The following is a 25,305-nucleotide window of genomic DNA, read 5'->3' on the forward strand; positions in this document are numbered from 1 at the left end:
TTTTGTGGCTTTGGTAAAAATACATTCCAACAGAAACACAACTAAAATTATTTTTTAAGTTTACTTTTTTTAAAACATTTTACTCAGTTCCTGAGATGTTTCAAGAACTGTGCTAGGAGCCCAGAGTGAATAAAAGATCATCCCTGCCCTTAAGAAATCCATCCTGTCGTAAGAAAAACGAACAAGCCACGCAAGTCAGCACAGGCATAATGGGAGAATCCCCCACCGGATATCTGACATCCTAGCGGTTTCGAGGGAGAGGTCCCAGGAAAGGTGACACATGAACTGTTCCAGGGAAGATGAGAAGTTAGCCCGCTCATGGCATGTGCACACGTGTGTGTGGCTCATGTACATATGTGTGTGTGAGAGTGAAAGAGAGGGGATATTGGTGGTAGGGCCTCCAACCCGAGTTAACTCTGAGCAAAGCAGGTTGTTAAAGTACATCAACACAAACTGAGAAGACGTTAAGTAATTATTGTTGTTCATAGCTTAATGTGAGATGAGAACAATCTCCTTGAGTGATAACCATCCCTATCCAGGAACACATGCTCCCTGATGTGTGTCCATTCTGCCTGATCTGTAAAACAAATTGGGTCTGTAGGATGACTACGTACATTTAGACTTTTTTAAAATGAATTCTCCAGTATTTCATGTAGGTGTCTGAGTTACAAATGAAAAGAACCATTTGATAGACTATACTGCATGAATCTGACCCTTTTTGAATTAGAGGGCAGCACAATAAAGGGAGAGAGAGATTTAGGGTAAGTGGCAGGGAGGCACGGAGCTGTGGACATGGCTTCAGCATTTTCCAGAGTCAATGAAGCCCTTCTTGGTCCTATTATCCCATATGAAGCTGCTTCAGAAAAGGTAAAAATGGAGCCAGACGGGCCCTGCTTTTTCTGTTCTGAAGTCCTCCAAGATTTCAGATACCAGAAAGCTGGTATCATTGAATTTCTCTCCAGCATTCCTAGTTTTCATTTATTTCTCACTTTGAGCTCAATAAATATAAATAGGCATGAGATCGGGAGGGGGTGTATATTTTAACAATCACTGCTATGAGGTATTCTCATTGGAGGCCCTGAAGACGGTTTTCTGTGTTTTCTGTGACTGTTATTCTCCTTTTGGTGCTCTTTTTGCAACAAATTAATTTTCATTTTCCTTGAGAGGAAGGTCGTACCTCCAAACATGGTGTCAGATGCTGTACCAACAAGATAATAAATAGATTCCCCATTCCTTCCAGCACAGAGTTAAAACATATAGATTTTAAGATAGCACAGCTTTTTTTGTGGTCTACATTGACTTGAAACCTTTTGAAAAGTACATTGTTGTCCTCTAGTTTCTAAATCGATATTGGCAGTCACTGAATGCATCCTTTCTTTCAAAGGAAAAGAAAGGAAGGAAGGAAGCAGGCAAGCAAACCTTGGTCATCCTGGCTTAAACAGGAAAATGAAACAGGGACCGAAGACAACATAGCTACGTGGAGCAAATGGCCTGGTCCAAGCGTTCTCACCCGGGCTTCTTCCCTCACTCGCTGTGTGCAGCTTACCCTAAACCCACTCTGTCTGGGCTTTTGCACGTGAAAAACAAGAGACTGTAAAAGTGTCAGCCGTTATCTGTCAGCAGTAGCCAGTAAAAAAGAATGAGAGGGCATGGAATGCACAGCTCTTTTAAGATACCAGTCCATGAGTCCTTCCCATGTTGCACCTGAGTTTCCTCGTGCCAGTAAAAATTCAAGTGTGGAGAAGTTCTTACAACAGAATTCAAGTTTCCAAGACCATTCCCAGCAACTTGAAAACCTCAACCCATGCCCTGCCTCTCTAATATATAGCATTTCCACAGCACGGCCGTTTTAATAAACCAGTGACTATTTTCCTCCAATCTGTTTGCTTTTAGTGGGCTTTTTTCTTCCATCCCCAAAGAAGCTGGCACACTAATGTCAGACAAATGACTAGAATAACTGTGCACTGCTCTAGACACAAGTGAATAAAATATATCAAATACTCCACATCCCTAGAGTATATTATTCTACTTAGAAAATGGTATAATTGACTTTGGGTAGTATGGGAGAAAAAAATCCAAGATTTCTGAGTGGTGGGGTTATTTTCTGGTAATTGCTTGACTTGAAACTTTAGCTTGTCAATCAGACAGCTCTCCTAGAAATGTGGGGCTTTTTGGTAAAGGGAGGGGGCTTATCAAAAGAGAACTGACAAAATGGCTAAAGCCCCACAGGCCTTTTTTCTTGTCATAAAGTTGTTGTCAAAAAGATTCGCTATTATGTCTGGGATGGGTGAACTCCATGGCATTTTGTGTTCAGTTAAAAACATCTCAAACCATTTTTCAAACATTTTGAGGTTTGGCAAAAACCTGAAATCCATCTTACCAAGCACTTTCCCCCCTTAATTCTTAAACCCATGTGTCTTTCAAGGGAAATTTAATCCGTATGTTTCTGATTCATTTACACTTAACTCATCAAAATGGTGTTTTGTAAGAGCTGTTTGATGTTCAAGAAGTCTTATGAGCTTCTCTTTTTCTAAGTCTGAAAGGCCTTTCTTTTGGAGAACCAGAAAATTGTATTTTACCAGCTGTAAGCCAAATGATTTGAGCTGTATTAAGAGTTAAGAACCTGCTGAATTTAGGAGGCAAGAAAATAGACACAATGACATAAATAAGCGTCCTCACATCTGCCTGCTTACACTTCCACCAAAGGCCTTTCAAACTCATTTTCCCCTGAAGAAGCCTATCCCATGAGGCTTGAGAACAAGTCGCAAAGCTAAAGCGAGAAAGAACGCTGGTCCTACGGCAAAAATTCCTTTTGATTCTGGAGATGACCAACTGAAAATTCCTAGCTGAGCATCAGTAGAAGTAAACCAGGTGTGTTTTATTAGATAAATCTGTTACCAAGAGAATAAAATAATCAATGAATGACAGAACAAGAAGAAACTTAGGAGATTTCTGGCCTAGTAATATTTAGATTGTGTTCCACGGACTTCTGGGTGGAGGTGGGGACATGAGTTGAGGGAAGAGCCGTGGGCCAGTCGGAAGCCCTATTTTCCATACTGGGTTTCTACATAAGAAGACTTTTGGTAAGTTCTCCGAGGGTAAATTCAGTTTGAAAACAAATACCTTAATTTTATATGAGGACACTGAGGTCTTTATATGAGGACAGAATCTTGGAGTTGGGACAGAGGTGGCGATATAACCCAGGTCTCCTGACCCTAGTTCAGCACCCGTCCACTATACCAGTGCTTTCTGAACTCTGGCTGAGGTTCATTAGAGGGTACTAGTGAGGTATTAGTGAGGAACTGGTGAAATCAGTTTAATCCAACATGACTAGTATTTTTTAGGATATGATCTCCAAGAAGTTAGACACAGTAAAGATTAAGTATTGATTTATCAAACTATACATACACACACATATGTAAACATACACATGTTGAATCTATTGGGCTGCAATATAAAATATATCCCTTACTGTTGTCCATATCAAAAAAGTTTTGAAACCCCTTTACCATACAGAAAACTGTGTTCCTTTTCCTGGCAGTTCAGCCAATAGCAATTTTCAATTTGCCTCATTAAAGACCACGTGGCTAGAAGAAGTGGCATGATGAGCCTTCTCACTTCATGGGAGAAATCCTCAGACTCACCAGGCTATCTCACTGAAGGCAACTTAATACAGATTGGGAGAACGGAGCAAAGAACAAACGTGTGATGGGGGAGGGATGTGGGGACAGATACCTAGCTGAGAAAAGAAGGCATCATACTCATCTTTGTACGATTTACAAACGGCAAGAATGATGTTCGACTCGCATACCGGCCAGCTGCACAGGGCAAAATCCAGACGTATTAGCACCAGCATATTTCCAAAGTGCATCTTCCAAGCACTTAACAATTATTAATTAGTTAGAAACATCCTTCCAAGGTCGGGAGGCACAATAGTTCATCTCCACACCATGGAGCTTTGGAGACTTCAGGGAAGCTGAATAAAACAGCACCTGGATAATTACTGTGGAAAGATTAATTGGGTTAACTGGCTGTGAAGGATCTTGTGATACAGCATTATGAAAAATGCTGCCCCCCTGTGCACTCTGAGATGTCAGCATTGGTGTCTTTTGTGCCTAACAGCTGAAAGTTGCTTCCATGGGAAAGGATGCAAAGTCATTAAAACAACTATGAATTACCCTTTGCTCTTTTTTTTTTCTTTTTCAGAATCCTAATGAAGTGACAAGTTTTCTGTGGTCACAAAGTGCCAGAGTCTCTTTGGGATTAAAGTGCAAAGTGAGACTGGATTGGGAATTGTGGTCTAAAACAGTTCCCTAGGTGGGGAGGAAGAGGGAGGAAGCAGCGAGTTTCAGAGCCCAGAGGTCACATCCTGCAGGTGGGTGGGTGCTGTTTCTGGGGTGTTTTCCAAGCTCTGTCCTCACTGGACACGGACAGGCACTCGGTGTGGTGAGGGCTGGCCAGAGAGGGAGGAAGAGAGAGAGCAGTGGGAAGCAGAGAGAGCCTGGGTCCTGCACGGTTACCCCATCTCACCTACAGACAGGGACGAAGGGACGCCCCACCCACTAACTAGACACCGGGGAGCTTTTGGCTGGAGGCAGAAAGCAGACTATCTGTCTGCTTCTCCACCCCTCCCTCCAGACCAGAGGGTGGAGTGTTTGCCCAGCCAGGTGCCTGAATGACTCCCAGTTTCTCCCAGCCTGCCAGCGGCTCTTCTGTGCCCCTGCACCTCAGAATCTTTCTTTGCACTCTCCCCACTGCACCATCCCAAGAGCCAGAACTCAAAAGGGGAACTAGAAGCATATGTTTGAGCTAGAAAATGCAACTCCTGGGTCCAGGAAGTCCAAGAGCCTGGCAGGGTGAAAATGTGCTCCTCACTGCCTTGGAGCCGGGTTCTGGCACTGGCATCCAATAGCTTTAGAATATCAGATACTTTGTCACATTTTGGAGAGGCCTTAATTTCTGAATCGGTAAGGTGAGTGGGCTGGGTTTACAGGTTTTTAAAACTTCTGCCTCATCAAGGCATTAGAATGATAGAATTATTATTCTATAGCTAAGGAAGCTCTAGATGCTGAGCATAAAGGCAAAGCAAATGCCATCTCTTGTGACCTGTACATAAGAGCTTCCTCTTTACCCTCGGTGGAAGGAAATGGCAACAAGCAACCTCACAGTGAGCGAGGGGAAGGTCTGACTTAAGAAAAATAATTCAGCTAGCGAGAGGCCACTTCATAAACCATATTAGGGTGGGTGCTGGTGAAAGCAAAACTAAAGGTGAAAATGCAACACGAGAGTAATTTACATGTACATTTATACTAAATGGGTTTATCATAATTGCTGTTATTATGATTAATTCCAGAGGAATTAAAGGAGATCAGCCCTTTTTTGCAGAGTGTTGCTGAGCTGACTGAAGTATTATGATAAATAAGAGGGTAAAGAAGAGGCAGATGCAGAAGAAAAATTGCTTTATGCCATCTAAAAAAGAAATTTGTGCATGCTAAGTCGCTTCTGTCGTATCTGACTCTTTGTGACCTTATGGACTATAGCCCGCCAGGCTCCTCTGCCCATGGGATTTCCCAGGCAAGAATACTAGAGTGGGTAGCCATTTCTTCTCCAGGGGATATTCCTGATCCAGAGACTGAACCTGTGTCTCTTATATCTCCTATCTACTACTTAACTAAAAGATGTGGGGTGGGGGAGACCCAGAGCTTCTTAACTCTGAAATAAATTGTTTTAAAGTGAGATTTTAAGCCTTCTTTTCTGGCTAGTGAAGAAATGATCACAAAGTACACAGTCAGTGTTACATTTCTCTCTTCACCTGTCCTCTTCACAGCCTCCCTGGCCTTCCATGACTCAGTTTACCTTTCTGGAAAGGAACTACTAAATAACGGTGTTTCTCTCTATACTATTGATGCCCCCAAAAGACCATTACCCAGACTTCCAAACAAAGTCAGCCAGTCTCATCATTAAATAACTAACACCTATGGAACATTTATTAATTCCATGCTAAGTGCATTATAGTCATTATCTCATGGATTCTACTTCACAGATGAAGTAACCAAGGATCAGAAGCATTCAACAGATCAAAAATCACACAGCTACATGTGGTAAAGCCAGAGTTTGAACACAGATCTGTCTGAATCCAAAGCAATGCAAAGGACACGATTACATGGGACATAATGATTTCAAATAAAGAGGCTCCACTTCTGCAAAAAAGCTCGCTTTGCAGCCTCTCCTTAGCAGTGCTATAGATTCCACTGAGGGCAGAGGGGCAGAGCCAAACGGGCAGCCAGGTTCACGAGGCTACAAGAGGCCCAGCTGGCCCCTCTGCCATGTTAGCATACTTACCCAACTCCACATGACTTTAAGCCTTTAAAGATCTCTGATTTTAAAAGTTCATAGGCTCCTAAGGCACAGTAATTGATGATAGGCATTCCAGCTTATAGAAGACTGCCTCTTGGCCCCATTTCCCATCTCCCATTAAGATGAGTGATGAGTCTACACATTAATAGATAGCTTGGCATTCCTTTGAAGCCTTACTGTTTTTTTCTAGGCTTTGCTGTTTTTGACACATCCAGTTCTATTTCAGTCATTAAAGACAACAAGGAAAAAAAAATATAAGGTAGAATTCAATTTTGGGTATCATGTGGAGGAAAGGAAGACTCTGCTGATAGCTAGACGGGTCTTGGCTATTGTATAACTACTGTTGCACTCTCCATAACGATTGCGAACTATTGATTAATTCTTCTTGGGTGTAGCGTTGCTTCATCAATCATTAAATAAGCTCTCCTGCCAGGGTAGGCACAGGAAGAAAAGATGTATGGACTTGTTATAAAGTGTATGTGTACTGCATCATGGACTTTGGAGTGCTCAGTCAAGTCAATTTCAGGTTTCAAGGATATAAGTAGTCAAGGAACTGCTGTGGTTGCAACCAAAATTCATGAAATACACATTGCTGAGAGCACCAAGCTTTACTATAGTGTGATCAGACTAGCAAAGTCTGTTTAAAAATTATAAACTTAAGGACTTCCCCAGAGGTCCAGTGGTTAAGACACTGAGCTTCCACTGCAGATGGCACAGGTTCAATCCCTGATTGGGGAACTAAGATCCCGCATGCTGCATGGCACAGCCAAAACATAGGAAAAATTTTGTAAACTTAAATTTGGACCACAGAATTTTTATTGACGTGGCCTGACTCATTGGAAAAGACCCCGATGCTGGGAAAGACTGAAGGCAGAAGGAGAAGAGGGTGACAGAGGATGAGATGTTTGTATGGCATCACTGATTCAATGGACATGAACTTGGGCAAATTCCAGGAGATGATGAGGGACAGGGAGGCCTGGAGTGGTATAGTCCATGAGATGGCAAAGAGCTTGGTGGCTGAGCAACAACAACTACCCCATTTATCAATGCCACCCATGTTCCTTCCTTCTCTCAGCTATTCCCCACATCCCTGTGTGATGACCATGGCCCCGGCACAGGTATTTGTACACACATCCTTCAAAACTCCAATGCAAAAGGAGTTTCCCTTCAAAGATCAGAAGCCCACGCAGACCAAACAGAAAGAGAGCAGAAAGAAGCAGCCTGCATTCAACCCACTGCTTCAACTTTTTTTCTGTGCAATTTCAGAAGTGACCACCCTACTTTCCATCAGGCTCATGACAGCAGTCTGTCTCAAGTCCACACTAATTTCTGCCTCTGAATGTTGACCTGGCCTCCCTGACCAACATGGACTTAGTAAATCGGAGACATTTTTATCATGCAGCTTGAGACATCCTGAAGTCTGTTTCCAGCAGAGATTTGGGGCCCCTAGAATGAAACCCTTGATATAAGTCTTGGGCTCCATTGCTGTAATAGAAACCCACCAAGTTCACTATCATTCTTTTGTTGTTGTTCAGTTGCTAAGTCAAGTCCCTTGTCACCTTGGAAAACTCCTTTTCAATCTCCAAAACATCATTTTTGCCACCAGAAAAGACACAAAAGGAAGTAACAAGCTTAAAAGGTAGTCTCCAAGTGCTCGGGCCTGGTGCACTGGGAGGACCCAGAGGGATCGGGTAGAGAGGGAGGTGGGAGGGGGGTTCGGGATGGGGAATACATGTAAATCCATGGCTGGTTCGTGTCAATGTACGACAGGAACCACTACAGTATTGTGGGGTGATTGGCCTCCAACTAATAAAAATAAATGGAAAAAAAAAAAAAGGTAGTCTCACCTGACTATAGATATGCATTACTCGCATAAACTATTGCAAATAGAAATTCTCTTAGTCAAGTCCAGAGTGGAATCCAGTTCTCATGACTGAATTTGCTCTTCTCCATTTCACTCCATTTTCCCATTCACAAAGCCACAGCTGAGCATGAATGGGGAGGCAAGTCTTTTTTCCAACCTGCATTGTTCTCATCTCTCCCTCCACTCAGGTCACTGGGAATTTGGCAGATTTTATCAGCACTAGTCCTCACCTCACTTTAATCCGAATGGTACATTTACTTCTGTTTCAAGTACCTGACTTGATCTCAGACCTGCTTGGTTTTTCTGAATAAAAAGAAGGCATAAGGGAAGAGAGGCTGCCAAAGGAAGCAGCCTGAGTGATACTGGGAATAGGATGATCAGTTAGAATCTGCAGTCAGTCACCCACAAAGATACCTGGGAGGACCCTTTCCTGCATCCTCATGAAGGCAGCAGCTGAAACACGATTCCTGTGATCTCACTGAGTGCTGGGGCCCTTAAAGAATGTCTCCAACCCTGACTACTCCACATGGTAGGTACGGCTCTCCTCACTTTACAAAGATAGAAGCTATGGCACAGTGAGGTTAGGTGACTTGCCAAAGTTATACAACCAGTAACTGGAGGAGTGACTGACTTGAACCCAAGTCTTTTGACCCCCAACTCCATGCTCTTTTCAAAAGACCACAGTCCTTCTCCGATCAGTAACTGTCTGGTCTTCTGATGTCATCGCCTTCCTTCATGTTGTAGACGTGTCTGCCAGGGGAAAAATGGCAGGGGAAGAGGAAGAAGGCTGAGTTCAGCACTAACTTAGCACAGAGGTAGACAGTGGATATCCCTCTGCTCTGTGCCTGGAATACAGATGGAATATATTTATACCTCTCCTTTTATGCCATCAAAGCCCTGCCTCCTCCTTCACTTGCTAATATGTGAAGCAAGGCAGTAGGGACCCCCATGGAGGGCAAAGCTGCCACTCAGACCACGCCTCAAGGAAATGTAAAACAAGGGCAATGTCACCAAGATAGCTCATTGTCAAGCACAGTCACGAGGCCCCTGATGGTCCTGAGGGTGGAGAAAATTTGTCAGTGATGGCAAGCTAAACTTTGAGTGGATTGGACTCGAGGCGTTAAAGCTTGTGTGAACTGTGGCAAGTCTAACTCTCAGTTTTCACATTCATAAAAGCAACACACACACACAAATAAGCACAAGTAAATAAGAACACTAAATAACATCAGCCAATTGTAATCATTGCCAATATCCAGGTTGTGATATTTACTAGAGTTTTGTCAGATGTCACCAGTGGGGGAAACTGGGTAAGGGGTACATGGGATCTCTGTATTATTCCATACAAATCCATGCATGTCAACAAGTACCTCAATACGCATTTCAATTAGAAAACAACAATAATCAAAACAAAAACTCCAAACAAAACAATTACCAAACAGCAGAGCTAATGATTCCTATTCTTCTGGGTTATCATGGGGAGAAAGTGAGATAATAAAAGTCTGACTGAGGATCACAGTGAGGTTCACACTCCTAGCCCTGACTCTCTGTCAGTCATTTCAGGACCTTTCTGATTACAGGTGAACACCTTGGAGCCAAATCGACACAAATGGTACTGCTCTAAAAAAAGAAATCATGCTCTCTTTATTCCTGAAGAGTCTCAAGCACGTATTTGGCACTCATCAATCTCTGCATAATGACTAATAACTTCACCAGGGGTTTCGTTTCAGTTCTGGGTAATCGACCTCCCCCCACCACCCGCAACAGGCACAATTTTCCCCGTGCACAATTAAACTAGGTCCATAAATACATACTTTACAATAAGGCTACTATCCTGGAATTTGGCAGAAGAATAGGGATATTGTTTGGTAAAATTATATTTCTTACAAGCACATATAGTTTTGCCTTTCAAGTTTTTGAGTATTTTAAATAGCCTTCAATCTCATCTAAAAACTTGAATTTATGTTGAAATTACAGAAACCTATCAAGAAGTTGTACAGTTTGGGGGGGTGGAATTCACTAAAAATACCATTTTGAATATGAATATGAGTGGATGAAACATATACGGCTCCTGTATTTTTAGCACCATTTTATGCATTTGAGGGACTTGTGGGGTCTTTCAGAAAAGTTTACTCTATTGATGGATTTCTCCACCATTCTTTTTGACAGACTCACCTAAGTAATTATCTCTCATTGAGGACTCCTTACAGGCTACAAGTGGAAACAGAATATCACAAGAGGCACATTCATGCCAAAAAGCAAAAGAAACAAAAACCAACTTTTAAAGTGAGAAAAGACATGTTCCCCTTCACCCTCCTCCATTCATTTCTTTCAATGCACTAATTCATTTTGAATTCAAATGTACTTTTCTCTGAAAAGCTATGCCAAATACCTTTTAGCAAAACTTTTAAAGAACTCGGACACAGACGCAGAGCTTTTGAGTTGGAAGGGACTTCAGAGATCAACTTAGATCGGTTCCACACAGGGAGGAGGGCCTTGTCTCCCACCTTGTCTGCTCCCTCATTTCCAAATGAAGCCCAGATGCTTTAAGGGACTTGCTCAAGGTCACCAGGATTAGCACTCAGGCCTCCTGACCTCTACCACATCATACTGTTTCTTCCAAAAATTACTTCCTCCTTCCCTTTCCCTTCCGTCTCTGCCCCAAAAAGGAGAGAGGGGAGAAGACCCATAAAAAGTCGTGATTAATTATACCCCAAACATGCATTAAATAAACATAAACACCTTTCTGGTATGTGCCCCATGCCTCGATATGCATCCAGCTCTATGATGGTCCAGACTAACTGAGCCAGAGAAGTTTTGAAGTAGCCAAGAGTCAAGGATCTTTCACTGGGCTGGCTATCTAGTTGTGGAGGGCTTCAGCTGAGAACTATCTAATAAAGCTGGCTGGTTTTAGAAAGCATTCAGCCCAGGCCAAGCATCACAGCACTAAATGTATTTTATGAAACGCACAGAAACGAGGTAATAATTTTCAAAACATCAAAGTCTCTCTCTCTGGGTACCCTGGATCCTTAGAACATTAAGAACACCATCAACTGTCCCTCTCTCCATTTATTCTGTGTTCATTCCTTACTCGCAAATATTAGCTAGCTGCTTTTAGACAAATCAATCTGGAAGTTTTCATCATCTCCCCCACGACCACAGAATCTATCTTAAAAATAATTGAAGAGCATACAGGTTTTAAAGTTAGCACCCGGATTAAGTTAATTGTCACGTGAAAGAGCAGGAAGTTAAAATTAACTGCTGTTAAGCATTAGCTGAAATAATAGGTGAGAGACTATAGTCACTTTTGAGGATCATCATCTATGACTTTAAAAACCAACAGTACATTCTTAATAATAAATGCAATAGTACAACTCTTCCCGCTCAGCAGGACACACCAAAGATTTCACCAGGCATTTACAATTCACTGGTTACACTCAAAAAGCCACCCCCTCTCCCACCGTCACTTCACTTCAACCTTTTATGAAAAGACAACAGTTTTGATCCATTTAAGAGAAAAGGGAGAGAGAATCCTGGTGGAAAATAATACACAGCTGTGATAATATCATGTTTTTTTTTAATACCATAACATAGTTTTACTTTTAATAATAAAAGATAAAAAAGGGGCGTCTGTGAATAATTAGAGATTGCAGTCTGAAGCCAGTTACAGTCACTGCAATTGATAATAAACTGAAAACCCCTTGAGAGCAGGTAAATGCTTTGCAACCCTGACCCCCTTGCTCTCACATTACTTAACTACCCTGCGGTTCTTGCATTACATCACCATTCAAGCGATTGGTTCCTGCATTTTAACTCTCTCCCTGTCTCCTCCGATTAGCAGCGACACTGCAGGCAGAGAAACTTCGCCTGAGTTTGCTCTTTCTCGCTTCGCTTTTTATTCGTGGCTCTTTTGCTCCAATCTCTCTGGCTCCCTCTGCTTTAAAAAAAAAAATTGTGCCCAACCCAGCCTCGGTTCAACTCATTCAGGTCGCTGTACTAGAACAAAAACTCTGATCCAAGTGAAAAGAAATGCCTCTTCGGGACCAGAAGAGGAGCCCAGCAGAGGGGCCGGGGAAAGAGAAGAAGGAAGAAGAGAAACAAAGCCGGCAGAAAGGGGAGATGGGGAGAGAGAAAGAGGAGGAGGAGGAGGAGGAGGATAAAGACTCAAGAAAAGAAGGCGGTAGGGGCCCCAAAAAAAAAAAAAATATATAAAATCGGGAAAAAAAGAAAATAAAATGAAAAACAAACCTCATGGACATCACTGAGGCTGAATTCCCTCCTGAGGTGCAGAACATGAGCGCTCTGGAATGAGTGTGTGTAGAATTTGAGCCAAAGCTTAACTAGCCTGAGTGACTCACATCCTTCCCACTTGATTCCAGGCCAAGCGATGATGTAATGTGCTGGCCCTTCTCTAGCGCCCGGCTCTGGCTCTCTCCCTCCGGCTCGCTCGCTCGCTCTCTTTCTCCTGGGTTCGCCCTCCTCCCCCTTCTTCTTTTTAGCTCAGTGCTGGTGAAGTCACCATTTAAATCTGGCAGAACTGAAGCAAAAACTTCAATGTAACCAAAACAGCCCCAGGCCGAGTTCCAGGCTCAGGGAGCCTTAGTGGTGCAATTGCCCTTAGAAACGAGTAAACACAGTGGGAAACAGTACCGCCTGGGGATGGCCCAGCTGCCTGGGACTCAGAGAGGGACCCCGAGTTCTGTGGGCAGGGGTCCACTGGTTCTGATTTTTTTTTTTTTTAATCAGCATTAAAAAAAAAAAAAAAAGTCCCTGAGTTTGGAGAAAGGACAACAGTGGAGATGCAGGCAGAGATGGAGATGAAACAGCAGGTTGGAAAGATGAGCAAGAATAACTAAGACAGGTCACCAGCCCAGGCTTTCTTCAGAACCAGATGATCCGTTTCCAGGGCCCCACTGCCCCTCTGTGTCCTGGAGCTGGATAGGGTTTTCTGTCGTGCAGGGTCAACCATCAGCTCTCCACCAGAGATCTGTCACGTCTGACCTCCCTGTCAGCAAGGGCAGACCTACTTCTGGGCCAAACACTTGCCTGCCTGAGGAGCCATCCAGAAGCGGGAATCGTGGCCCCTACTCCCGTGGCCCCCGCTGATCACTCATTTTTTTGTGCAGAAGACAGAAGGACCCTCGTTGTAAAAGACAGAGCTTGTCTTCCCGAGATTAGCACTCCACTCTCAGGTGAGTCGTCGTCAGAAGAAGAGGGAGTTAGAAGAGCTTCACCCCCCCAAGTGAAGACAATCTGTGGGTTCCGCCACTGGCTGGGGGAGCAATGGTGCGGGTGGGGCTGTCTGCGAGTTTTAAAGGATACACGGAGAACAGTGTGTGTGTCTCTTTCTTAATTACAGAGGGAGGAATAACAGCCTGGGGTGGTTGAGGGGGGGAGTCAAACATTATCCTTCACAAATGACAGTGAAGCCCTTTTTTAATTGCAGAATTCCACCCCTCACTGCACACCTCTCCTGCTCAGGATTCTACCTAGAACAGCCAGACACTTGGCCACTTTGTTAGCACAGCATTTTAACTCTATCTTCTCTCCATTTTCTCGGCCCCTCACCCTAATGTCTCCTTCAAAAAGGAAAAAAAAAAAAAATAGTAATTTTAAAAAATGGGAAGTTTGCTAGAATTTTTTTTTTTTTTTGAAATACCACAAAAGCAGAAGAAAGGCATGGGGTTGCAATTTTTTCTTTTTTTCAAAAATATTTGTAGCTTTTGCCCAAGCCTATTGCCTCTCATCGCTTTTTGAGATAAGTGATTTGAATAGGTGGTACAAACATTTTGTTTCTCCTTATGTTATCAAGTAGAGTAGACCCCAACTTCTAAACTCTGTTTTCAGAGAGATCTCTTAGTTTATTAAAGGTATCTGCTGCCAGGGGACACGGCTGTTCATCTGAGTCCCTTGGAGTTTAAATCAGAGTGTTAGGGACTATCGCCAAACTCAGGGTGAAAAGTTAAAAAGCAAGGGTTGCCCAGAAGTCTCCTGACCCTGGGGGCTGGAGAGGGGAAGAGCTTTCCCCAGCAGTTTGCCTGGAGCATGACACCCCTAATCGACACTGATGCCACAGTTGCTCCAGTGACACCTTTATCAAGGCAGGCAGCTCTGAATTAGAGGTGATCAGCCGTAATTACAGCTGGCGCCACTGAAGCCTGTGGCCTGACAGCGGCAAATATGGTTGTTATAAAGTTTGGTCCACCATGTCAGTGGCCTGTATAACTCACTTATGTCTGACTTGCCAGGCAGCTATTGATTTTTCTTCTGATGCAGGGAATAAATAAAACAAAATCTTCAGGCTCCTACCAGTCTTTCCACTTTAGGGCAGGATGATAAGATTTTATATCAAGGACTTTCTCCTTTTTATACAAGCCATTGATCATACTGGTTAATATAAAGCTAAGGACTTCCACTTTTCCTTCTCTGCTCCCTACAACTCACCTTGATTTTGTATTTAAATACTATTTTGTGTTCAGTCATATCCAACTCTTTGCGACCCTTTGGACTATAGCTCTATAGCCTGCCTGGCTGCTCTGCCCACAGGGTTTTTTGGGCAAGAATACTGGAGTGGGTTGCCATTTCCTTCTCCAAGGGATCTTCCTGACCCAGGGATTGAACCCACGTCTCCTAGTCTCCTGCACTGCACGTGGATTCTTTACCTGCTGAGTCGTGGATATGTGGTGTCAGTTTCCAAAGTGCAGCCTTCCTGTAACCACAAGGAGAAACACTCTCTATAGGATTTTTAGACCATGTCCCAGGGGCTGGATTAAGCTGCTAGGTAGTACACCCTATTTTTTTTTTTTTTCCCACTGAAATAATTGAAAGGGACCTTCTGCTGTAGTAAAGATTATTTAAAGGTATCTTTCTTGTGCCTTCCTTGGAAAGTAACAGAGGCGATGGCAGTTTTGGGCAAAGACAGACACAGACCTCTCATGAGACACACAAGCATCTTTGCTCCTGCCAGGAGGAGGAAGAGGCCTAAAGTTCCAAGACGGAGAGGATGCCTCTGATCAGGGGTGTCGTGGCCAGTGGGTTCAGTGGTCCCAGCCAAACTTCGAGGGCTCCGTACCTGATGGTGGTGATGCCACCAGGCCAACAACGCGCAGGACACACTGACGCCGTAATGAAACTTCTTTGGACGGCTGGCTGGAGTCAGAATCAATTTCAGAGTTCAAAGGGGTCTGAGTATTTACATTTGCCTTCCAAACATAAGTACCCATGTTCCCCACCATTCCAAATCTGGCATTTTCACTGGCTGTTGGGTTTCCCCCACTTGAAAAGAAACCCTGCTTTCCTATTTCCCTTCCTGTGAGCAGCTAATGATAGAGAATATCCTGTTCCCAAAAGAAAATTCCCTTCCGACTCAAGAGCTTCCTTTTTCACCCATTTGGCCCTCTCGTCGCCACTCCCCCCCTCTCCCAGCCCCCTCCATGTCCTAGCTGCTCTTCTGAAGACTGGGGACTTTGCAGATCAGGGTTGTAAGATGCTGTAATTCCAGCGGGAGCCTTCTTAGAAGTAGGCCCTGGCCAATCGGCTAGGCCTCAGATTAGCTGGCTTGCTCAGGAATGCTTACAACACCCTCCTTTCAGAACGTGTCATCCTTGGGGAGAGGGTGGTGGGTACCTCACAGCTGTTCAGTGTAACTCACATACTCTCAGCTCCCGATGAAATGTTCGGCTCCGAACAAGTGAAAACCTCTGAGATTTGAGCTCAGAGTTCAGAACACATTTGGACTATCTCCAAATCAACCCACTAGAAAAGCACAACTTGGACTGCAGGATTGAAGGGCACAACAGCCAACTCAAGTAAATTGTGTGTGCTGGGTGAATTTCTAAGCTCAAACACATTATGGAAACACACAACAAATGTAAGAAATGATAACGATCCTTTCTAGACAGGGCTGATTTTTTTAAAAGTCTGAATTTATTCTCTTCAAGGAAAAGTATATCATCTTCTTTCAGACATTGTATCTTAAAATTTAGCCCACGATTCCTACAGTCCCAGTGGACTTTGAGGGGCCAGATAATTTCAGAGTTAAATAAGCTCTAATGACTATCACATGTACCCAGTCATAAACCTAGTATTAAAAATTATTCAGAAAAAAGTGGCATCTCTTCCTTTTTTAATTTACAATAACCATCCAGGTGGTTTTCTAAGGCCTCCTTTGCAAATTGCTTCCAGCGAACCTTCCGGTCACAGACCACTGCACACCCACGTGGTGTCATTCAGCATTCCCTTCAACTTGGGTGTGCTGTGTTTTCACAGTGGACAGAGGCTGAGAGGCTGTCTGGGTCAACCTGTGCAGCATGCTTCTAAACTGTGTGCAAGCGGGATTCACTGTTTAGACGGCTGGGTCTGCTACAGCCAGCTCCTGGCACTCCCAGGGAGAAAGTAAGAGAGTGGTCAGTCCCTTGGTTACTTCTGTCTTCTACCTACTGTAATTCCAACATCCCAGGTCTAGCTACAAGTACCCTCAGGCAACTTGCTGGCCTTCCTTGTGTCAAAGTCTATTTCTGATGTTCTGAAGTGGTGATATTGAATGTGACAGACAAAGGAATGAATTTCTAATGATGGAAGCATCAGGAAACCTTGGGAATAGGTAGGTATTGGGAGGTTATGAGATCCCTTTGATCAGCTGTAAAATATTATTATCTTTGCCTACTCAACATGTACTTTTCCCCTAACTTCTCCATTTTAAAAATGTGTATGTCATTTTATCACTCAAACCCATCGCAGAGTCTGAAAAGCAGTTGATTCAGTGAGTATTTGTTGGATAATTGAATGAATGAATGAACTCCTGAATTCAGGCATTACCTTTTCCATGAACAGCATGCTGGATTACCAGGCTGGGGTAGGAGTGTCCCTTTCTCTGGGCTCCCGAGGTATCATAGATCAGATTCTATGCCAACAATAAGCCAGTTACCTCCGCAGGAACTGTGAGCTTCTTCAGGGCAGAGGCTGGGCAGATCCATCTGAGTGCCCCTAGCACTTAGCAAGCAATTGACTCCCACACAGTAGGTTCTCAAAAAATGTGACTGAACAGAGCTATGGCACGACAGGCTTCTCAGTCTTCCCTGAATATTTCCCCTCCTAAAAGTCCTTTTCCCCTTCCCTGAATATTTCCCCTCCTAAAAGTCCTTTTCCCCTTTTGTATTCTTACTCACAACTCTTCTGTGGCTTCTTTAAGATCTGGACATTCTAGAAGACCTGGAAAAATCATCATCATAATAAATCCTGGAAAATACACTGGTTGGCCTTGTCCATCTCTGCACTAGGCCACTTTTTTCTCAAGGGGACTCAGATTCCTCTTGCTCCCCTTTCCCAGAACCCATATGGCATCAGTGCCAGAATGAGCACCCTGAGGTTTTTATGATCAGAGCAGCTGACATTAGACTATTTCCGCCAATTTCTTATATAAAGCATCCAGGGGAATTGAAACTCTAGGTGAAATGAACTGGCATTCTCCTATTGGTTGGGGCGTTTCTTGTGTGGTTGCTGGGGTGTCCTAAAGGAAGGAAGACTGCCCCCAGGACTTACTCATTCCCCAAAATGGTGGTGTGTTAGTTTTTTTTCTTTTTTTCCAGTTTTATTGTTTAATTGAGAAGGAATTGACATATATTACTGAAAAGGTTTGAGACAGCATGAGGGTTTGATTCACATGCATTGTGGAGTGCTTGGGTGATATTATTTCTAACCAGCAGAACATGCTAGGTCTTCCAAGTTCATGGGGAGCAAAATGTGTGCCCACTAGAACCTGACCATCGTTTGCTGCAAATTCCTATCTGGAATGTTACCCCTTTGCATAGTTTTAATTCAAAAACTGGGTGTCTACTTTCTAAATAGTTACCCCCAAAGTATACTTTGCAGTTCACAAAAAGGCTTTCTGAAAAAGATGACTTAACTTGTTTGGATATTAGCCCTGAAACTATACCCTATTAGCTGTTTTCATTGTAAAACATGTTAAAATGAAAACAAAAACAAAAAAACTCTGCAAAAGTAATAATGGATTTGAAGAAGTTTTGAGGGTACTAGGAATAAAAAAGGAAGGTTTAAACTCGGAAATTGTATTTGTGCTTGTTTTTCATTTCACAGAGATTCCATACTCTGTGTGTATTTAATAACTGACCTCCCCCTACTCTGAGCAGAGAAGTTCACCAGCACTAATTTATTCAGAGGGTTCTGCAAGAAGAATCAACCCCCCAATACTTTTGCCTGGAGGGGATGAGATGAATTTTTTTTAACCCTGAATATGAAACTCTTGGGCCTTCCAAATGAAATTATCTATGTTTTTATTAGCAAAGCCCCTGAGTTAAAAAGTTGGTTTTGATAAGTAAGAATAAATGGAAGAGAAAACTGCTGACATAATATTTTGGTTTCCAAACCCACTTCCACATTCTACTGTCCCTCTCAGGCCTGTACATGACTCTGGTGTCGGTATTTACATCAGAAATCCCAGAGAGAAAGGTGCAGTTAATCCTGCCTTATGCTGAAATTCAGACCTAGACCTTTAAGGAAACGATCATAGTAACACTTCCATATGCATGGCTATGTGTTTTTGTCTTTCTAGATATGTAGCGCTGTATGATTCATAAATAACTTAGTCTTAGCCTCTCCATTCATCTGAGAGAGAAAGTAGATGTTATGAAGCCCAAGAGGTGTACAGGTTTGGAGGTAAAAAAATTCTAAATTTCTCATTATTCATAAACTTTAGAATTTCCTCTGACATGAATAGAAAAAGGAAAGAATGAGAGATTCAAGTACCATCTGGGCCAATCTGAGTGCCCAGTGTTCCCACCCAAACTGGAAAGCATGCTTTTAAGTTGGTGTTGGAACATGCCTTTCCTGAGTAATGATCCTCCTTGAGAATCTCATAAAAACTGGAAACTCTCCTTTTAACCATAGACCCCAGGTTAAAAATTCCCAAGAAAAAAGCATGTTCTCTTTGCATTAAACTTAAGCTATACCCTTTTACAGGAAAAGAAAAGCAGGTATGCACAGATGAATCTCAAAGCTTTGAAGGCTAACTCCCAGTCAGGCACTATAACCAACCAGCAGACCACGGCCTTTTTCTAGCTCAGTGGTTTTCAGATTTAGTGTACCTGAGAACAGACTAACATGCAGATTCCCAGGTGCTGCCCCAAAGATTCCAAAAGCCATTGTGGGGCCTAAGTATATTTTTAAGCAAAACTCCCTAGATATTTTGATGCTAGTGATCCATACACTACACTTCAAGAAAGAGTGAATTCTAGGTGGTCATCCTCAGTCACAGAAATATTGAAAGTGAAAGTGAAAGTCACTCAGTCATGTCCAACTCTTTGCAAACCCCATGGATAGTAGTCCACCAGGTTTCTCTGTTTATGGAATTCTCCAGACCAGAATGCTGGAGTGAGTAGCCATTTCCTTCTCCAGGGGATCTTTCCAACCCAAGGATCGAACCCAGGTATCCTGCATTGCAGGCGGATTCTTTACTGTCTGACCCACCAGAGAAGTCCACAGAAATATTACAAGCAAATAAACTAAATAAGTAAAACAAATAGAAATAAATCTGTATTTTCCCATTGTTCAGGCTCTAAAGGAGCCATATTTTCCTTCACCTTTTTTAAAGGTAAAAAATAGAATAGTCTGCCCTAAAATGATCAAGCCTTTAAAAACCAGCTTTTCCAAAACAGGATGCCTAAAAAAAAGGATAAAAAGAAAACATATGTGTTCACAGTAACATAACACCATCCAAACAGTCTATGGAACTATGGTCTCCAAGACCCCGATAAGATTAGGGTTTCCTGACCTGTGGCTGGCTCAGCAAGGCATTTCTCTCCTATGTTTACTATCAATACTTCCAGATGTTTACTTTGCAATATTCCCAGTCTCCTAATGACTATCACAGGGAGGGTACCTCAGGGAGAGGAGGGGAATATTGGTGGTAACTGACAAGTCTACTGCATGACACCAGTTCACCACAACTCTGGTGGTTATCTTCTAGAACTTCAACTGAACATCCAACGGTGGTCTTGGTTCAGATATGCTACAGAATGCTACAGATTTCTGCACCTTCTCCAGGGTTCTTTACCCATTTCTTTCTAAAGGATGTATCAAAGTTTTTCACAAGTCTTTCATTTTTACCTTGTAAAGTGCCTATCCATCCACAGACCCAAAAACAAGAGTGACCGATGAAGGGGAATGAGGATCATGACCTGTGAGTCATCAATGGATGCATCTACTGTTAAGTGGGAATTAAGTGTCTGAATTACAATGATGCTCCTTGTAATTTCTGTTGCATCAACTCTTTCACATTAATATGGTCATAGCACCACTGAAACAGCTACTGAAAGAGACACCACACACCTGAGCATGGGACAGACAAAAGGAAAAACCTTGGAAGGTGCTGAATGTCTGGGAAATAATGCTGCAATGGAGATGGCAATGTTCTCAAAGATAAAGAGTAGTGAACATCAAAAATAGTGATGCACTATACCCAAAGCAAAGAGGTCTCTTAAGTCTTTGCTCACTTATTACCCTTCCAGTCAGGGACCATCGTGCCCCTTTCATTCTGACACTTTTTAAGCTTTTTACATACATTTACTCAGACAAGCTTTCTGACAGAAAAGAAAGACCTCCAAGATTTAGGGAATGAAGAGATATTAGTCATTATTAATGACTCTCATCTTTGAATGAAATAGTTTGGGGGTAGCTGTTTTCCTAAAGTTCTGGATACTTTCAGAAATGAATGTGCTGCTGCTGCTACTAAGTCGTTTCAGTCGTGTCCAACTCTGCGACCCCATAGACAGCAGTCCACCAGGCTCCTCTGTCCCTGGGATTCCCCAGGCAAGAAAACTGAGGTGGGTTGCCATTTCCTTCTCCAATGCATGCATGCATGCTAAGTCACTTCAGTCGTGTCTGACTCTGTGCGACGCTATGGACAGCAGCCCTCCAGGCTCCTCTGTCCACAGGATTCTCCAGGTGAGAATACTGGAGTGGGTTGCCATTTCCTTCTCCAGAATTCATAATCATTTATGAATATGGTGCCTTTTATAATATAATGAATATAATCACTGTCAGCAAACTGCCTTTTCATCGTGGTGAAAAAAAAATTATTCTTGTTGATTTCTTATAGTCCAACCCAGAGTCTTCTCTGTCTCAAATCTGAGATGTCTTTGTGTATTAGCGTGCATGTGTACCTTATCCCACACTGAAACCGTATCCTCAATGCTAGGTTGCATAGGGTAGCATACTTTTACAAAGTTAGATGGTTTCGAGTCTGGAAGGCCCCATAACTCAGTCTGGGACAGTTACATTTTAATTTGTCAAAGTTTCTGTTATTTTAACAAAGGCTATTTGATGTTATCTGATATCTCTTGGCCTGGCCAAACCTCAGCAAAATTAAGATCCTTTTGTTTCTCTCTCGTCTCCCCTTTCAATATCTCTGTCTATATTTCTTGACGCCCTTTTGTTCTTAACTGGTTTCAAGTCATTTCACAAAAGACTTTAGCAGATAAAGGCAAATTCACTGTACAGTATATGCTGGAAAGTCAAGGAAATGCAAAGCCATGAGGTCTCAGGAGAGTAGCAGAGGCACCAGTACAGAAAATGAGAGGGAAGTGTATTTGTCGAAGGATGCTGCTGAGTCTTAGGTTCTAGATTTCAGAGACATAGCAGAAAGCAAAACCAACAAGGTCTCAGACCTCAGGGAGACAGCATTCTAATGAATGGAAAGAGATGATAAACAAGTAAAGGAGCAAGCAAATAACGACAGATAGTGACAACTGCTACAAAGTAAATAAAACCTGGTGATGAGATGGGATGTTGGGTGTGGTGAAATCTTTCACATAAAGCATTTGGAGAATATTGCTCCAAAGAGTTGACATCTTACCTGGAAATCTAATGACATACAGGGGTGTAGGTACAGACATGGGAGAGAAAGTGTGCAGAGGAAACAAACTGGATTGATGGGCGTGTGTTTCCTGCACAAAGAGGAAGAATGTCATGTGGGAAGGAGAACGGAAAGAGAGAACCTGAGACAGGCAGGGAGGGGTCTTGCAGACTATAGCAAAAGTGTTCTCATTTATTGTAAGGCAGAGAGGAGCCATTGCCAAGTCTAAAGAAGGGACTGCCATTATCTGATTTGTATTAATGGCTATATGGGAAATGGACTGTCAGAGGGGGAGAATTCAAGTTTGGGGAACAGTAGAGAGATTTTTCAATAGTCTGGAGGAGCAGCGATGGAGACTTGCTCCAGGCTGGTAGCAGAAAACAGGTGAGAAGAGGGCAGAGCCAGAAACTGAGCCAGCAGCACCTGGATAGTCACAGGAGCAGGGAAGAGGAGGCAAGGGTGACTCCCACTTCCGACCCGATCAGGTGGGTAAATGCTGTTTCCATCAACCTTGATGAACAAGACTGGTATTGCAGAAGACTTGGGGAGGGGTAGGCTTTTGCTCTGGACAAGTTAAATCTGAGATGGCTAGTGACATACAGATGGAAAAATCAGGAAGGCAGAGGGGTAGGAATGTCTGAGCTCAGCAGGGCAGTTATGGCTAAGACATCCATTGGGAATCAATTCTGATGGACTGTCTTCAAAGCCACAGACGGGTGAGTCTCAGAAGTGAGTCATAAAGGCCGCTCTTACAGTAAAAGGAAGATCAGTTAGTGAGGTGGGAGAAGAACCAGGAAAGGGGCAGGGGAGAGTCCTAAAGTCAGTGTAAGTACAATAGTTACTTCAGATGACCAAAAAGGATGAATTTATTGAGAATCACCTATCCAGTCCTCCTGTGGCTGTGCTCTGCCTACGAAAAGATGAACAGGCAACAGAGTCAGCTGATAGAACAGTCCTTCCAACGCCCTATCACCTTTCTTGCAAGCACTCTGCCCTGTCTCCCCACACTTGTGAACATCAAGAAATTACTGTAATGCAGAGAATTTGAGGGTTTTATTTGCAAGCAACAAAAGATAAGGAGATTAAACAAATTCTATCTGGGGTCAAAGCTTTTAGATACTCTCTGCCTCTGTACCTTACCCTTCACAATTCACTGTTCCTGAGGGAGCTAAAACATGGTTCTAACACCCAGATAAATATGCGCAATTTTTATTAGTGAGAGATAAACTTCCTGTCAACAGAGGTTTCTGCTTTATCCATTACCATGTTTGAGACTTAGCAGAAATGGTAAAATTGAAATTATCCATGGGCTTTTAGATGGAGAACTTCTTTTGTCTCAAAAGCCAGGGAGCAAGATTAAAAAGAAAATCCTAAAACGTGTTTTTAAACAACAAACTTTACTAATGTATGTGATTTTAAGACCTCTAAGACTTTTCTCACTTGGAGATGGTCCCAGAATGGTTTGGGAATATAAGCTGCCCAATAGGGTGTAAGAGCTGCTTTCCAACAGACATTTTCTGAAGAAAACAGGTAGCCTGGGATACATTTTTTAATGGGGGGGGGGAGGGTCTTTTTGGAATGTGTGATGTTATCCTTTCTATTAGACTGAGAGGACCTAGATTTTTTTTTTTTTTTTATGGAGAAACTTGAGAAATTTACTACCCCAAATTTCCAAAATCAAATGAAACGTCTTAAAATTTGAGAGCTAAATTGTGGATGTTTTTATGAAAATCCTTAAGTTGTTCCAGGCAAATCCAAATTTCCCTGAACAGTGCCTCCTCTGAAGATGGCCTGTAGTGATTTAGAAAGGGCAATGGAGGAGAGGGATGGGGGTGGTCAGTACTGGGGTTCAGAAAGCCAAGGTAATTGTGAGGCTAAGTGCTACAATGTTTAAATATGGGGGAAATGCAAGAACACATCCTCAAGTTTTCAAAGTATTTGTTAACACAACCTCATAGGGTTGTTAGACCATGAAGATTCCAAAGCCCTACTTTTCTCATTTTGTAGGTGAGAAAACTGAAGTCCAGAAAAAGGTCAGGAGCTCAAAGCCACCCCAAACCCCTGTTTCAGAGCTCTTTCTACTGCACCCTGGGCAGAAGGCCTGGTATCTCTGGGTTGTAGAGCAAGAGTCTCACTGGGTCATTTTCCTTAATTTGTTCTTGGCTTTGGGCTCTTGGGAATGGAGGCTGTGCTCTGAACACAATGTCAGCTGAGGGGCATTGGTAATGGCCCACTGAATCAACAGCTGGGATCCAGGGCATTTCCCCTTAACTGAGTCAAGATGGCCAGTCTCTGTCAATCAGAATTTGTCAGGGCCTACTTCATAGCACATTATTAAATGCCCTGATGTTTTGGTAACCAAATAAATGCATTACAAACAGGACACTTTTCCTGCAGTTCTGTACAACATCCTGGCTCTGTTCATAGAAGTGAATAAAAAGCAATAGGGACTCTGGCCACAATCATGCCAATTTATATGTGTGGCAAAGCAATCTCTTACCTCATTTAATCCTCCTAGGACTTTTCCCAAGGAAAAAGCTGTGGTCAGAATGGTGTAAGGACCAGGCCATGGGCAGAGTTACTAAACAGAGTCCGGGTCTTCTGACATCTTGTGCCTGTGCTTGGTCGCCTCCATCGTGTCTGACTCTCTGTGATCCTATAGACTATAGCCCACCAGGCCCCTCTGTCCCTGGGATTCTTCAGGCGAAAATACTAGAGTGGGTTGCTATGCCATAATCTGATGGTTTTCCCATAATATAATTTTTATTCTTGTCTAACCTCCTGAATACGTGTTCTTTAATTCTGAAAAGTGAATTTGCTTTTGGTTGGCTGGGGTGGTTGGAACTCTTTCTTTTTTTTCCCCAGTCACCATGTTTTGTTTTTTCAAATTGTGATAAAATAGACATATTTTATGATAAAATAGACATAAAATTTACGATTTTAACTTTTTTTTTGAGAAGCATGAAAAAACATTTTTTTTGTGGGAGGCTACATGTAGGGAGATTAAATCAACTCTGTTGAGATAGACAAACCATATACACAAAAATGTTAAGCACCCTGTAGAGGAGACATTGGAGAAGGAAATGGCACCCTACTCCAGTATTCTTGCCTGGACAATTCCATGGACAGAGGAGCTTGGTAGGCTAAAGTCCATGGGGTCACAAAGAGTCGGACAGTGAAGTGACTGAGAAGAGGAGATATTAGTTTGTAGAACCTG

The 25,305-nt window shown here is 42.8% G+C and overlaps 1 protein-coding gene across 4 annotated transcripts in view; it reads right to left on the reverse strand.

The window, feature by feature from the left end:
• CREB5 (cAMP responsive element binding protein 5) overlaps positions 1-25,305 on the reverse strand; it is a 430,941-nt gene that overhangs the window by 122,837 nt on the left and 282,799 nt on the right. The window contains exon 1 of one of the 4 annotated variants that reach the window (XM_043872730.1): positions 12,467-12,673. The exons of the other annotated variants lie outside the window; for them this stretch is intronic. Coding sequence (XP_043728665.1) covers positions 12,467-12,513 — 47 coding nt within the window. The 5' untranslated portion in view covers positions 12,514-12,673. Of the gene's footprint in view, positions 1-12,466; positions 12,674-25,305 lie in introns of those variants that run through there. 4 annotated transcript variants of the gene reach the window in all.

The sequence above is a fragment of the Cervus elaphus genome, chromosome 18, assembly GCF_910594005.1.
Source record: "Cervus elaphus chromosome 18, mCerEla1.1, whole genome shotgun sequence".
NCBI classification, from domain to species: Eukaryota; Metazoa; Chordata; class Mammalia; order Artiodactyla; family Cervidae; genus Cervus; species Cervus elaphus.